Below are 13,981 nucleotides of genomic sequence, written 5' to 3' on the forward strand. Positions count from 1 at the left end.
CACTTGGATGTTGGCATGCTGCACATCTGGTGTGTATGCCAACCTTGCCCAAGACCAAAAACAAATGCTTTCCGGTCCAGCGAAGGGTGAGATCATCTGGCAGTGAGGGAGTGAGAATATGACCTGAAAGAGGTCATGCTCATTGATTTCATTGACCAGGTTGTTCCAAAATTTAGGGGCAATTTGCAAGGGAGTAGAAACTGGGTTCATGTTATTGTGCTAATAATTTCACAATGTTTGGAATCAAACACAACTGCGGCCTTTGCTTTAGAAATCTTGAGCGGAGGTTTACTGTCAGATCATGAGCTGTTTTCTCAATTTGCCCCGGAGCCTGCAGTAATTAAAGCACTGCACAATCAGTAAAACATGAAACATCAAAATAAGACACAGAAAACAATCCAGTGCTGAATGCACTGAGAATGTTGGCTAACATTTAACAACTGTTTCTAAGAATGATAACTCAGTAAAATTGCGTCAAATCATTTTTTGTTTGTACCCTTTATTTCTCATTTGAAATAAAACTTCCTGCCATAAATAAAATACAAGAGCAGTCTACATACCTCCTCCAAGGCAGAAGATCCCTTCAACGGACATGATTTCAGGCCCTGGTTCTGGTCTACTTTGATATATTGATGATAATTTCTCAAAGACATTAAAATGTCCCCAAGTACTCACGCTTGGAAAACAAATCCTTCCAAAAAAAATTATGGTCCCAGATCAATTCCAGAAGTTAATCACTTCTAAGTTGGGCCAAGACCCACATCTGGAAGAATTTTCATGTAAACCTGTCAATAATTGTTAGTGTCATTCTTCTAACAAACTAAACCTATAACATAATCAGCTCAACAAAGTATCAAAACAGATACCTGACCGAAACTATATGAAATATTTAGATTCTTGGTTAGAGCCCGATATATCAGTGGGGCCAGTAAATCAGAAATTTAAATGACCAAATACTGTTATCAGCTTAAATGTGGGCTCCTGATCTTATCATGTGCACTAACTGCGTGTTTTGTTGTGTTCATGTTCATAGGACTCGCGCCGTGTTTGTGGAATTCTCTCTCTATAACGTAAACACAAACCTGCTGGCCGTCTTTTCCTTCCTGTTTGAGTTCCCAGTCTCTGAGCGTGCCCAGTCCAGCTTTGACCTCATTGTCATCACATTGTGGCCAATCACAGGGCTGGACCTGCAGCTTCTTCTAATGGTAAACATTCCCATAACCATGAATCCTTGAACTACAGCTGTTTCGTTTTCCCTTTAGTATCATTTTTAAAATGGCACTTTGTGGTTCCAGATCATCCTCCTCGCCTTGGTGTTGTATTTCCTCGTTCGGGGCATATTGGGCTTCCTCAGAGAAGGCTATAGGTACCTGCTGTCAGCCTGGAGACTCCTGGGTATCTGTAAACTGTCTCTAGCAGCGTCTGTATTCGGAATACACCTGTGCCGCTGCATAATAGCTAAACAGCAATGGACATCATACCTGAAGCACCCTCGGGATACCTTCACAGATTTCTACCCCCTGGCCAGACAGACTCAGATGTACACCGTCATGTCTGCCTTGCTGTTGTTCATACTGGTACTCAAGGTAAGAAAGAAAGAGAGGAATCCAGGGTAATTTTACAAATATGTTGCATGTTGTTTATGACATTTTTGCTTGTATAACGATCTGGGAATGCGTTGAAGAGGAAAGAAACATTATTCACGTTTTAGAAAACAATTGTAATGATTTTGACTTCTTATTGACAACAAATCCAATCTAAGACCAAAAAGCAGCAATGAAATGAATCTAATATCAATAGGCAAGGCAAGGCAAGTTTATTTGTATAGCACAATTCAACAACAAGGTGATTCAAAGTGCTTTACAGAGACATTAGAAACAAGAACAAATAAAAAGCATGATTTAAAATTGAATAAAACAAGCAAATAAACTAACTAATTAACAAACAAACAAACAAACAAAACAGTATATAAAATCAAAACAGATAAAATCAGAACAGTAGATAAAATCAGTAGTTAAATGTAAGTTTTGAAATTTAAGCTTAAAAGTGTGGATTTGGTGCTTTATTCAAATGCAGCTGAGAATAGGTGAGTCTTCAACCTGGATTTAAATAAACTGAGTGTTTCAGCTGATCTGAGGCTTTCTGGGAGTTTGTTCCAGATATAAGGAGCATAAAAGCTGAATGCAGCTTCTCCGTGTCTGGTTCTGACTCTGGGAACTGATAAAAGACCGGATCCAGATGACCTGAGGGATCTGGATGGTTCATACTGGGTCAGGAGGTCATTGATGTATTTTGGTCCTAAACCATTCAGAGCTTTATAGACCAGCATCAGAACTTTAAAGTCTATCCTCTGACGGACAGGCAGCCAGTGTAAGGACCTCAGAGCTGGACTGATGTGGTCCACTTTTTTGGTCTTAGTGAGGACTCGAGCAGCAGAGTTCTGAATGAGCTGTAGTTGTCTGACTGATTTTTTAGGTAGACCTGTAAAGATGCTGTTACAGTAATCAAGCCTACTAAAGATGAATGCATGGACTAGTTTTTCCAGGTCCTGTTGAGACATCAGATCTTTTATCCTTGAAATATTCTTGAGGTGATAGTAAGATGATTTTGTTATTGTCTTAATGTGTTTTTCCAGTTTAGGTCTGCATCCATCACTACACCCAAATTTCTCGCCTGGTTTGTGGTTTTTAGGTGTATAGATTGAAGTTCTCTGGTGACCTGTAATCGTTTTTCTTTGGCGCCAAAGACTATTACCTCAGTTTTGTTTTTGTTTAGCTGGAGAAAATTGTGGCACAACCAGTCATTGATTTCCTCAATGCATTTACCAAGAGCCTGTACAGGGCCTTGATCTCCTGGTGACATTGTGATATATATTTGTGTGTCATCTGCATAGCTGTGATAGTTTATTTTGTTGTTGTTTATAATCTGTGCCAGTGGGAGCATGTAGATGTTAAACAGAAGGGGTCCCAAGATGGAACCTTGGGGAACTCCACATGTGATACTTGTCTGCTCAGATGTGAAGTTACCTATTGATACAAAGTATTTCCTGTTTTCTACGTATGTTTTGAACCAGTTTAGTACAGTTCCTGAAAGACCTGCCCAGTTCTCCAGTCGTTTGAGTAATATGTTGTGGTCAACTGTATCAAATGCTGCACTGAGATCCAGTAAAACTAGGACTGACATTTTTCCACTGTCTGTATTCAGACATATGTCATTAAACACTTTGGTCAGAGCGGTTTCAGTGCTGTGGTTCTGTCTAAAACCTGACTGGAAGGCATCGTAGCAATTATTCTGTTTTAAGAAGTAACTGAGCTGTTGAGAAACTGCTTTTTCAATGATCTTACTTAAAAATGGGAGATTTGAGATCGGCCTGTAGTTGTTCATTTGTGTCTTGTCAAGATTGTCCTTTTTCAGTATAGGTTTGATTATTGTCTGTGGAAGCAATTATCACTATCGCTGTAGCGCTCCTTTGTTATCTCTGAAATAATTAAACACAGCATCAGTGTGTCGTTAAGTTGCTCTGGCTGACAGAGTCATTCTCACAGACACAATGCTGCTGTTGTAAATCTTCACTAATCAACTAAGTCTGTGTTAATTCACAGCTAAAATAGTCCCAAACAAGCACACGGTTGATTATTAAAGATGAAGCGATGTTTGCTGAAAGCTGCAGGAAAATAAAGAGCGTATACATTTAACATTTGCGACGTCTTCATTACCAATCGATCTCTGTAACATCAAGGCCATTGTAGGTAAAGTTTTGTTTTTAAATGAGAAAAAACAAATAAAGTTCTGCTCATAAAGCTAACCAAAATAAAATAACCTATAATGGAAATACAGGAAATGTCTTGGTGTGTTTTAACCTCTGACAGTTTGTTCAGATTTATCAGCACATGTAACTTAAAGCCTGTTTTATACTCATTTGACAGTAGTGACGTCACAGTCACCGGGACGCACCACGATTTGGTGTCATTTTGGTTTCAGCTCTTATTTTTGTGACGTGGTTTGCCAGAGAGAAGACATTTCATTGACGTGTCAGCAGACATTTTCAGATTATCGAAAGTTTCTGAGAGACTGCAGAGAAGACGGCGTTCCCTCAAGCAGCAGTGGCGAAGCTATAGTGACATCACCACCAATGTGACGACCATAAACTAGGCTTATGAGAAGAACTGATGCTTAGGTTTGAGACTCTAACAAATGAACCCAGTATTATCCATCTTCTGCTGCTTATTCTTATCAGGGTTGGAGGGGGGTGGAGCCTATCCCAGTGTCATAGGGCATATGGGCCTTGAATTGGCAACAGTCATAGGACAAGAGTTGGAGTACAGCCTGGATAAAAAAATAAAAATAAAAAATGTATCCAACTCAATTTTTCAATTGTTTTGTGTCAACAATAGTTTAAATAGTCTTTAAATGTATAAATACAGTTCAAAGTGTGTGACAGATAAGATGCCTCACAAAGCGAAATAAGAAGGAACAAAAAGCATAACTAACAATATGCAATAATAAGCATATTCTTTTGCCCTTTTTATTTTTAAAGAGGCAAAACATGAATGTTAAAGTTAAAGTAAACACAACTAAATCAAATCACTTTTATTGTCACATCACATGTGCAGGTACATTGGTACAGCACATGTGAGTGAAATTCTTGTGTGCGAGCTTCACAAGCAACAGAGTTGTGCAAAATACAATAATGTAAACAAGCAAAATACAAGAATGGCTACATCTGAAACTAATAAATATATGTAAATATATTTATTAGTTTCTGCCCATATATCTAAATGGAAGTAAGCTGAAGCAGTTAAGCTTAATTTTTGTTGTTGCTTTGTGATGGCTGTTTAAATCCATTAATTAGGTTGTTTTTGATTGGCAGTGATCAATGCAGCGGGCCACATTCATAAACACAACATATACACAAAACTGTGCTTAAACCACAAATCAAAGTTTTGCATAAACCCAGAATCTGTATTTTCTTACAGTACAAATTTAGAACTCTGACCGTGTGTACGCACTAAGAATGAGGCTGGCTTAGTAAATGTAAACATCTTTAAAAGAAATGCGTATTATTTCCAGTTTTCCAGACTAAAAGAAACAAAAAGAGTGCTTATAGAACTGCGTAAGTAAGCAAAGAGCTTTTAAATTAAATGTAAAGAACAAAATAGTGTCTGATAAACTGTAGGCTGAAGCTGGAGCTCAATGTGGAAACACTTCTTACATAACATATTTTATTAGGAAGCTCTTTTTCTCAATATTTTATTAATTTGCTGGTACTTTTGCATTCGCCCTTATTTTGTGAGAAAGGTACGACTGTTTCTACACACATATCATTATATTACAAACTCAAAATGGCTCCAAACGTGTTTGTGATGGAGAAACATTTGTGTCCTTTGGCTAAATTAGATTTAATTACAAGATAACTTTTTTTTTTCCAAACACATATTTTTGCTTTCTGTTTCCCTGCTCTCCCTCTCTCTGTGTCCTTGCTCATGCAGGCGTCCCACCAGTTGCGGTTTCTCCGTGAGTGGGCCGTATTTGGCAGAGCTCTGCGGCGCTCAGTCTGGGAGCTGCTGGGAGTTGCTCTGGCGTTACTGCTGTTGGTGCTGGCTTACTCACACACGGGACACCTGGTCAGTTTTTTCTCTTCTCTGTTCATTCTGTTTTTCTCTGGCTCGGCTTCTCCCCCGCACACACATGTGCGCACACCAAATAAACTGTAAATTCAGTCCACATTGTCTCAGCACACAACCTTGTCAAAGTGTGTCCACCCACGAGGTTGTTCAGTTTACTTGTTTTTGGTCTGTTCACTTTCATTGTCATGGCTACAGTTCACTTTCTTTAGAGAATATCAAATAAACCTGCTCTTTTGCACAGATTGCATAATACAGCTTTGCTCTTATTGTTACACCATGAAAGCATCTGTGCTTCCTTGCTGCCAAACAGCTTTACTGAACGAGAACATTATGACAATAGCATTTATTCAATATTTGAATCATTTATTCAAACCAGCACGGAATAAATAATGACCTGCAGAATGTCTCTGCTGTGTAAATGGCATCGCTTCATCCAACAGACTTTTAACTGTTCTTTATTTAGACATTATGTTCCCTTCAATTCTTTTTTTTAGAGAGCCCTTCAGAACTGGAGTATAATTGTGTTTCATGACATTTCCAGATGATAGAAGAGTAAGATGATTAATAATATTTAAGAAAAGAGCCAAAAACTGCCAAACTATTAAGCTCTTTTGTGGAGCACAGCTATACAAATTAACATCATTTACACTCTTGCCAAACAAACTTGCAACTACTGATGAAGTCTGTCAACATCTGTTAAATGCTTTGAACTTCACAGTTTAACGGTCTCTGGCCACATTCCTACTAGGTGTGCCAGTAGTTTTACATCAACCAGCAATCACTGCTTTGGCAGGTGAGAAGAGGGCCACAGCAATACAAATAGACTAAGACAGTTCACAACAAGCCATCCAAGAGTATTTGTGTAATTACTTATGCTGCTAGAAGCATGGACTGTATATAAAAGATCGATTAGCTTAAGGGTCTGAAAAGTGAAGCCACTGCAGAAGTACCGTATGCCTACATTCTTCTTAATGAAGTCTGTGTTAAAATAACCGTTTGGCTCAAAAATGTGGTTGGATGCCATGGCATGACTGTTGCGGCTCCTCCAACCTATGGCCGCGGCAGGCTAAACATGAGGACACAGATGACGCGCAACAACAAACGCATAAAATACACTTCTGTACCATTTGCTCCTTTTATTCCACATGCAACTGTCCAATATATAAATCAGCACATGGGATTAACTATTAGACAAATGCACAGATTGCACAAACAAATAACTGTACTAATTACAATGCCAACTTACAATTTGGCCTATGGCATCAATTAGTGCACAAATATACAAAAACCATCAAGTTACAGTCAAAATACATCAAAATCATTCAAGCTGCGCTCAACAGAAAGTTTTGCCTCATGCTCACCCGACCTTTCTGCTCATCAACATCAGGTGCCGTGAACAGGTGAGTGCAACCACATTTATCATCTACCACACCCATGAGACACGCCCCACACCCGTGCACCAATACAGTGAGTCCATTTAAACCAACCCACTTAGTCAAAAAGGAACAACTCATATGGCTCCTACAATGACCATAGTTATTGAAAAGGTGTGCAGTTATCTTGCACTCTTGTTGCTTTTGAAAGAGTGACTTTGGGTACAGACCAGATCTGCAACCACTCACAGTTGGGTTCACAGGGCCTTTGGTGTGTCAAGACTGTGTTAAAACAGCAGTAAGATGGAGTTGGTTTGCTATCAGTTTGTGTTTGATTGAGGTCATAAAATTTACATGGAATCTGTTTGTGATGATGTGGCAGTTCACTGAATAGTACAAAACTGCCCAAAAAAAAAATCACTGGCTGCCTTCTTCCACCCCTGGAGGCCATTGCCAGCTCCTCCTGCCCATGGGCCATCACAGGTGACCCCTTGCATCCCATCCGCTGAGGTCAATCAGGTGCCAGACCTCCAGATTCACAACCAGCTTCTTCCCCTGGGCCATTCAGACACACACGCACACACCCACCCTACCAATCTGAGCCATAGTCCGAGTAACCCTTATCACTCAGACACGGCCTCTATTTACATCAAGTCGTTTGCACTACTTCTAAGCACTTTGCAACCCCTCCTCTATTGTGTGCCTTGCTCTTGTTTAGTATATATTTCTCCTGTTTGTTATTTGTTCCTGCCATCTTACTATTTCAGTTTTATTCTTGCACAACTAGTGTGGAGCACCCACAATTTCATTGTACATGTGACAATAAAGGGCTATTCTATTCTATTGTCATCTCAAATTCATATTGAATATTTACATTCAGAATCAGACAGAACCTCATAGATTTGAAATAAAAATTTTATATAGGGATATAACCGAAATACAACCAGCTGGTAACCGGTTGGTTTGAGTTCCCTATTCCAAAAAGATGCATTGCTTACCACTCATCATGTGCCCATCACATGATCAGTAGCTTTTCCTCATACTGCATCAGTAATGTTTACATTTATTATTTTTCAAATATTGTCTTAGAATTGATAAAAAGGAAACTTTTTTCCATTCCAGCTCTTCCACTCTGTGTTGGACGGCTACAGCAACGTGATCTCAGCCAGTCTGTCCTTACTGGGTTCCGGTTGGTGTGGCTTGTTGTCATGGCGTCCTGCCTGGATAATTACTGGTCCCAGCACTTTCTCTGCACTGCTGTTCCACATAAGCTTTGCTATATTTCGCCTGGTGTTGCTGTGGTTGGTCACTTCTGTTTTACTGAGGAACTACCGGCGTGCACGGGCAGAACTATACCGCCCAGCAGTGGATCTGCAAGACTACGAGATGGTCGAACTGTTCCTCAGAAGACTCAAAATGTGGATGGGACTCAGTCGGGCCAAAGAGGTACAAATTCGAATTCATATCTGTTAAGGACAATTTTTGTTGCTTTATTTATAGATTAACTTTTTCCATATATACTATTGGAACAAAACAAAATCTGAATGCTTTACCCAAAATCGTATCCTGTGTTTTTTCTCCTTAGTTTCGCCACAAAGTGCGTTTCGAAGGTATGGAGCTCCCACCGTCCCGTTCATCCTCGACCAGCGACTGCAAGTCCCTGTGCTTGCCTCCTCTGGACAGTCCAGACTCCCCACCTACCCCAGACAGTGTTGATGCTGGCTCTGAGGCCTCGTGGCGTCCAGCGTCTTCCAGCCCCTGCAGCCTCACAGAAGCCCCGGGTATCGGCCTGGGACTTGGCTTGGGGCTTGGATTGGGCCTTGGCCCAGGAGTGGTGGTGGGAGGTAACAGCTGGAGAGAGAGAGCAGAGACGGAAGCTTCTCTGAGGAGACTCCTCCCCACCCTGGATGCTCTGCTGCAACAGCTTGACCGTGTCACTGTGACGACAGAGGATCTGTACCACATTGAGTGTAAACTGGAGCGAGCCCAAAGGAAAAGGAGGCGTAGAGGGAGGGAGAGAGATGATGGAGTTAAGGGATGTAGGAGCGAAGGGGGACAGAGAGGGGAAGGGGAAGCCTGGAAAGAACAAAAGCGTGGCAAGGAAAAGAACAAAGGGAGCAGGAAGGGGAAAAAGGTAGATAAAAGTGAACTTCCAAAAGAATGTGGGAGCAGTGCTGCCATCCCCAAAAAGACTCCTGTAGCTACACCCGTTCCCTTTTTGAAGCCCCGACCCTCCTCTGCTTCCACAAACCCCCCTGTTCCCCAGTTGTCTGCCAAACCTTCAATCAGTGTGCCTCCACCCACACCAGTCACAGATAAGTCCTCCGATTCTTCCTCTCTCCCCCTGTCATCAGCAAACACATCATCTTCCCATGTCCCGCCACCAAAAACACCTACAGCTCTTCCATCCACCCGTGCACCCACCCCTTCCCTGCCATCTACGCCCATTACACGCAACTGGGATCTTCCTGCAGAGAGAGAGACCCTCCCTTCCTCAAGCCTGTTCAACCACCCAGCTCACACAACCACGATCCCTACACGCAAACGGAAACGCAAACCCCCATCCCTCAAAAACAAAGTGCACCCAACTTAGATAAATATGAGCAGATCGAATGAAAGAAGTGAAAGGTGGAGAAAAAGGATGTGCACTTAAAATGATGGGTTAAGGACGAGAGGAGGCGCTCATGGGCAGCAGGTTTTGTCTTCAGATGCCACTCTCTAAACCCAAGGAAAGGACAGAAACTAATAGATGTGAAAGTACAAGGATGAGCTACAGGAAAGAATCAAGAAGGATCAAACAAGGAGTTTGGGGTACTGAAAGACAAAAAGAGCAATAAAATAAGACTTTGCAGGTTTATAAGCAGTGATCCGTCTCAATCCCGACTCAGTTCTCAAGGTGCAGGTCACCAGATGCTAGCTGAGCTGGTTAAGGGGACATAAAGTCAGCAGTGAAACCAAGAAGTTCCTTTCATTGTTTTCCCCGGACCAAAACTGCCCCCTGATCCCATGTGACCCTGGAGGTTACCTGGGGTCGTTGACAGGAGCGCAGAAAAGTGCTCACCATAAGACTCAATGAACTGAAAGCATTCTATGCAATCAGACTTTTGTGTATCTCAGAAAGAACGTGTGATTTCTCAATTATGTTACCTGTCTACATACTGTTACGTTTTCTATTTTTGGTCACCATGGGTACCTGTGGCCTGTCCCAAATTTGCATGCAGGCGCACACAGATATACGCACATGCAGGTGTACACATGTGTAGAAATAACACTGTAGACAACATATCAGCAAATAGGAACGTGTGGTACACTTCAGCCCACTGGGTTACAGGTGAAAACACACACACACACACATACATGCATGCACGCACACACACACAGACATAATGCTGTTGGGATTCCAGCAGCCAGTTATTCAGGGCGCAAATATATCCCTCCTCTCCAGAGATGATTGGAGAGACTGAAGATAAGAGAGATGAAGTCAGAGGAGCCAATGACAAGGAGGTGTAGCAAGTGAAAAGCAAGGTTAGTGTGAAGAAAATGATACTGAACAGATAAGTCTAATTGTAGACAAGGAAACAGACAATACTGAGCATTTACACATGTTCTCCCATTATAAAGCTATAATGACTCCCAGTCTGATTATCTTTCCTAATTGTTTATTTTTTGTTGTGTTTTGTTCCATATGGAAGCAATTTAAAAGCACTTTTGTTCTGAAGTATTGTTTTGTTTTTGTAATGAGGTGTGGTTTAAATAATAAGCTTGGTATCCAAACCAATAGAGAAAGCTTCACTCATACTGTATCTTAATTATAAACATTGCCAAAGCTTTTGTATCATTTATGCATCCTGGGATTTTAACCACACCAGTTAAATAATTCATTCATTCTTGTACTTGCACTTTATTCTTTAATGGAGCTGATATCAAACCCCATATTTAACTCTCATGTGTCAAGTCATGCCTTTACAGCAACATTATAGAAACGTCCTAGTAAGTATTATCAAAGTAATCAAGCAGTAGCTTGCAGTTGTTTGTACTTTTGTTTGCTCTTTGTGGTGATGATGTTTTTGCCTTATTTTGTTCAACATGCGCACTTCTTGTGTCCAGCGGGCAGATCTCAGGGAACCCAACCTTTTCTTAAAACCTGTAAGGAAGTCCAGGAAAAACAAAAGCTGATATGTAGAAGTTAAACTATGCAACTATGGTCAACATGACCCCTGCTCCCTCCCTCCCTTTTCTCAGCAAGGCTCTAGAAGTTGTACATCATCGAATTTGCCTTGGATTTAATTAAAATATATAACGTTAAAAAGGTACTTATAGCCATGTCAGTTTAATTTAGCCTACATCTTTTCCCCTCTGTTTTCATACAAAACACCACGGTTAAAGAGCATAAAACAAACTTACAGGTGCTCTTAAAAAGAAATTAAAAAGGGAACTTTTCTTCTTCTGTGCGTGTACATTTCTGTATATATTAGCGCTTTGTGATGTATATTTTTGCTTTTCATGATCAGTCATTTTTGTGCTGCAGCAACGTACACATAGGTCGAGCACTGGTGTTGCAAACTTCAGAGTTTTATGTTCCACTGGTGTAATCAAAGTACTACAGCCAAAGCTTCTAATCAGTTTACTCTTTGACGGCGAATAGAAAACCCCAAACAGCACAGCAGTCGGCAGTTCCCACCTCCACCAGCATTATATTCCTGCTCTGCGTGTAACAGTTTAGTGCCAAAGCTCACCGTTGTCTTCTGTTGTAAAATGCATTTTGTTTAAAGCAGCGTTAAAGATTTGTCTGTATGCTCTTGTTTGTATTTTGCAGTTGTCGCACTTCTTATGCTTTTGCACTTGACAAAGTCAAATAAAGAATTTGACAGCTGAACTTCTTGCAAAATGAAAAAAAAATTTTTTTAAATGTCAAATGCTAGCTTAAGTACTTGGTTTCCACCCTGTAGGTAATGCAGTACGTTCAGATTTGCTGATAAATTAGCCGCAATGTTTGGTACTTGTCGATGCCAATCCTATAGTCAGTGTGTAGGTTGAAAAGTTATTTATTACAAATCCAGGAGTTACATAAACAACAGTAACAGTTTATCATGTTTATAGTGTCTAAAATTCACTCTGTCTCTGGCCTTCACTAACTCCTGGGAAAATTTTCTGGAACAAATTTCTCCCTTTGTCTTTTGTGTACGAAGGATTTTTCTGTTCTCACTAAAAACAGCTCCCCGCTGTTGCTGAAAACAGCTCCCTTAGAGAAGTGAGACTGACCCAAAGCAGTAGAACAGCTGGACAGTCATCTAAACAATGGGCAGAAACTCACTACAGGGTACTCCAACGCTGAGGGGGGACAGCTGATTCATGAGTAAACTCTTTTACATTACCATTAGGTATATTGTTAGAAAAATAATTATACCTGCTTTGACTCAGACTTAAGAATGCTCAAAGGTGCATTTGGGCTTTCATTCCTTCTTTGTGGATCAAAAATGAGCACAATGCCACTTTAAGTTTTTAGTTTGTTTTATTCACTTCATATACTTTTGTCTCGTCTTTTGTTTAATTTCTCGACAAGAAATTAAACAAAATCTGTGAAATCGTCTACAGTGGACACCAGTCTTTTTCGTTGTCCGGTGGCTTCCACATTTGTTGGAGCACTGCTCTGTGACAAAGGTTTGCTCTGCCCTTGGGTCAGTGAAATCCCGGGAGTTGAGCGAGACTGGATGGCTTCTTGAGCCTAAGTTATAGCAATGAGGTAAAACGGGTTGAAATTAGAGAAATTAAGTGCAAGTAGTGGTGATGAGGAAGACTTTGTATGTTGGTCTTACCCTGGTCCTGATCCTCTTGATGTGTCGTAACCTTGCTAGCCACTTAGAGGCGTATGCGTCAGAGGGGTTAGCTCTGTACTGGTGCACCAAAGAGGCCATCTGAGGAGAGAGAGACGAGTCGAGAATGTGTGTCACCTCTGCAAAGTGTGTTTGACTAGATGTAAGAAGATAAAAGACTTACATTTGCATGCAGAGCCATCTGCCTGACTAACAGGGGAAGGTTTCGATCTGAAACAATTTTTGCCACCGTTGTGTCTACTAATCCCTCGAGGTCTGAAAGAGGGTATATAGAAGAACTCATTAAAGCTAAACAAAGCTGACAAAAATGAAGAACAGGATCCGAAAAAGAAGTGATTAGCTCACCTTTGCGGCACTGGAGGGTAACGAGGTTACATTCATAATCCAGTGGTTTTATAATGACTTCGACAAAATTAAACTGACCCTAAAGGAAGGGAAAATGGGCATTAAAGGACAGAATATCAACAGCAAATTTCAGATTCTTTTACTGTGCTCGTGTGTGTCTACCTTAATTGTGCCCAGTTTGTACTCCTCTCCAGAGTCATTGTACACCACCATGACAAAATCGTTGCCAATGTGTCGCTTTTTGTTGCAGCAACCCTTGTCGCTCTCCCTGTTTGGCATCAGTGTGGCTATGTGAAAGATAGCTGCAGGGACACAATTTCATTTATAATATGCAAATTACAGACTGGCTGTAAAGAAAAAATAAATATATACTGTATGTGTGTTTTTCCTGACACACACACACACCCTGCATGATGTCGTCATGCCAGCAGTAGGTGAACTCTCCATCATCTCCATACTGGTCAAGCCCTCCAAGAAAAATCTGGTCTGGATCGCAGTCTTTCAGATGGATTAATTTGCCAAGACCTGTGAGGAAAGAGGCGTAGCGGTTCGAACCGTACTCGTTCGACAAGATGGCGACTTCATTGTTAACCTAAAGAAAGTGAAGAGGATCAAGACATTAAGCCAGAAAATATAGAAATTATACGGCAGTGATTAGCAAAACTACAGTCAGCACATCCTCACCTGACCAGCTCCTACAAACACCACCCCAATTTTATGGGTGTCATAAGGGGGCATTTGGTCCAGAACCTTTACTGCACGGTCAATCACCTACGACAGAAAACACAATGTAAACCACGCC

General features: G+C 40.9%; 2 protein-coding genes across 4 annotated transcripts in view; one reads left to right on the forward strand and one right to left on the reverse strand.

Annotated features, from left to right (window-relative positions):
- The window catches only part of pkd1a (polycystic kidney disease 1a), an 82,735-nt gene extending 70,859 nt beyond the window's left edge, over positions 1–11,876 (forward strand). For both annotated transcript variants that reach the window (XM_014411932.3, XM_014411933.3), the window contains exons 52-56: positions 1,034–1,205; positions 1,296–1,586; positions 5,490–5,624; positions 8,123–8,446; positions 8,586–11,876. In XM_014411932.3, the coding sequence (XP_014267418.3) occupies positions 1,034–1,205; positions 1,296–1,586; positions 5,490–5,624; positions 8,123–8,446; positions 8,586–9,593 (1,930 nt within the window). In that variant the 3' untranslated portion in view covers positions 9,594–11,876. The remainder of the gene's footprint in view (positions 1–1,033; positions 1,206–1,295; positions 1,587–5,489; positions 5,625–8,122; positions 8,447–8,585) is intronic.
- Positions 11,877–12,493: 617 nt separating this feature from the next.
- tsc2 (TSC complex subunit 2) overlaps positions 12,494–13,981 on the reverse strand; it is a 31,970-nt gene continuing 30,482 nt past the window's right edge. For both annotated transcript variants that reach the window (XM_004539040.4, XM_004539036.5), the window contains 7 exons: positions 13,864–13,950; positions 13,585–13,771; positions 13,342–13,481; positions 13,180–13,258; positions 12,998–13,089; positions 12,817–12,915; positions 12,494–12,725 (listed from right to left, as the gene is read on the reverse strand). In XM_004539040.4, coding sequence (XP_004539097.2) covers positions 12,567–12,725; positions 12,817–12,915; positions 12,998–13,089; positions 13,180–13,258; positions 13,342–13,481; positions 13,585–13,771; positions 13,864–13,950 — 843 coding nt within the window. In that variant the 3' untranslated portion in view covers positions 12,494–12,566. The remainder of the gene's footprint in view (positions 12,726–12,816; positions 12,916–12,997; positions 13,090–13,179; positions 13,259–13,341; positions 13,482–13,584; positions 13,772–13,863; positions 13,951–13,981) is intronic.

The sequence above is a fragment of the Maylandia zebra genome, linkage group LG6, assembly GCF_041146795.1.
Source record: "Maylandia zebra isolate NMK-2024a linkage group LG6, Mzebra_GT3a, whole genome shotgun sequence".
Taxonomy (NCBI): Eukaryota; Metazoa; Chordata; class Actinopteri; order Cichliformes; family Cichlidae; genus Maylandia; species Maylandia zebra.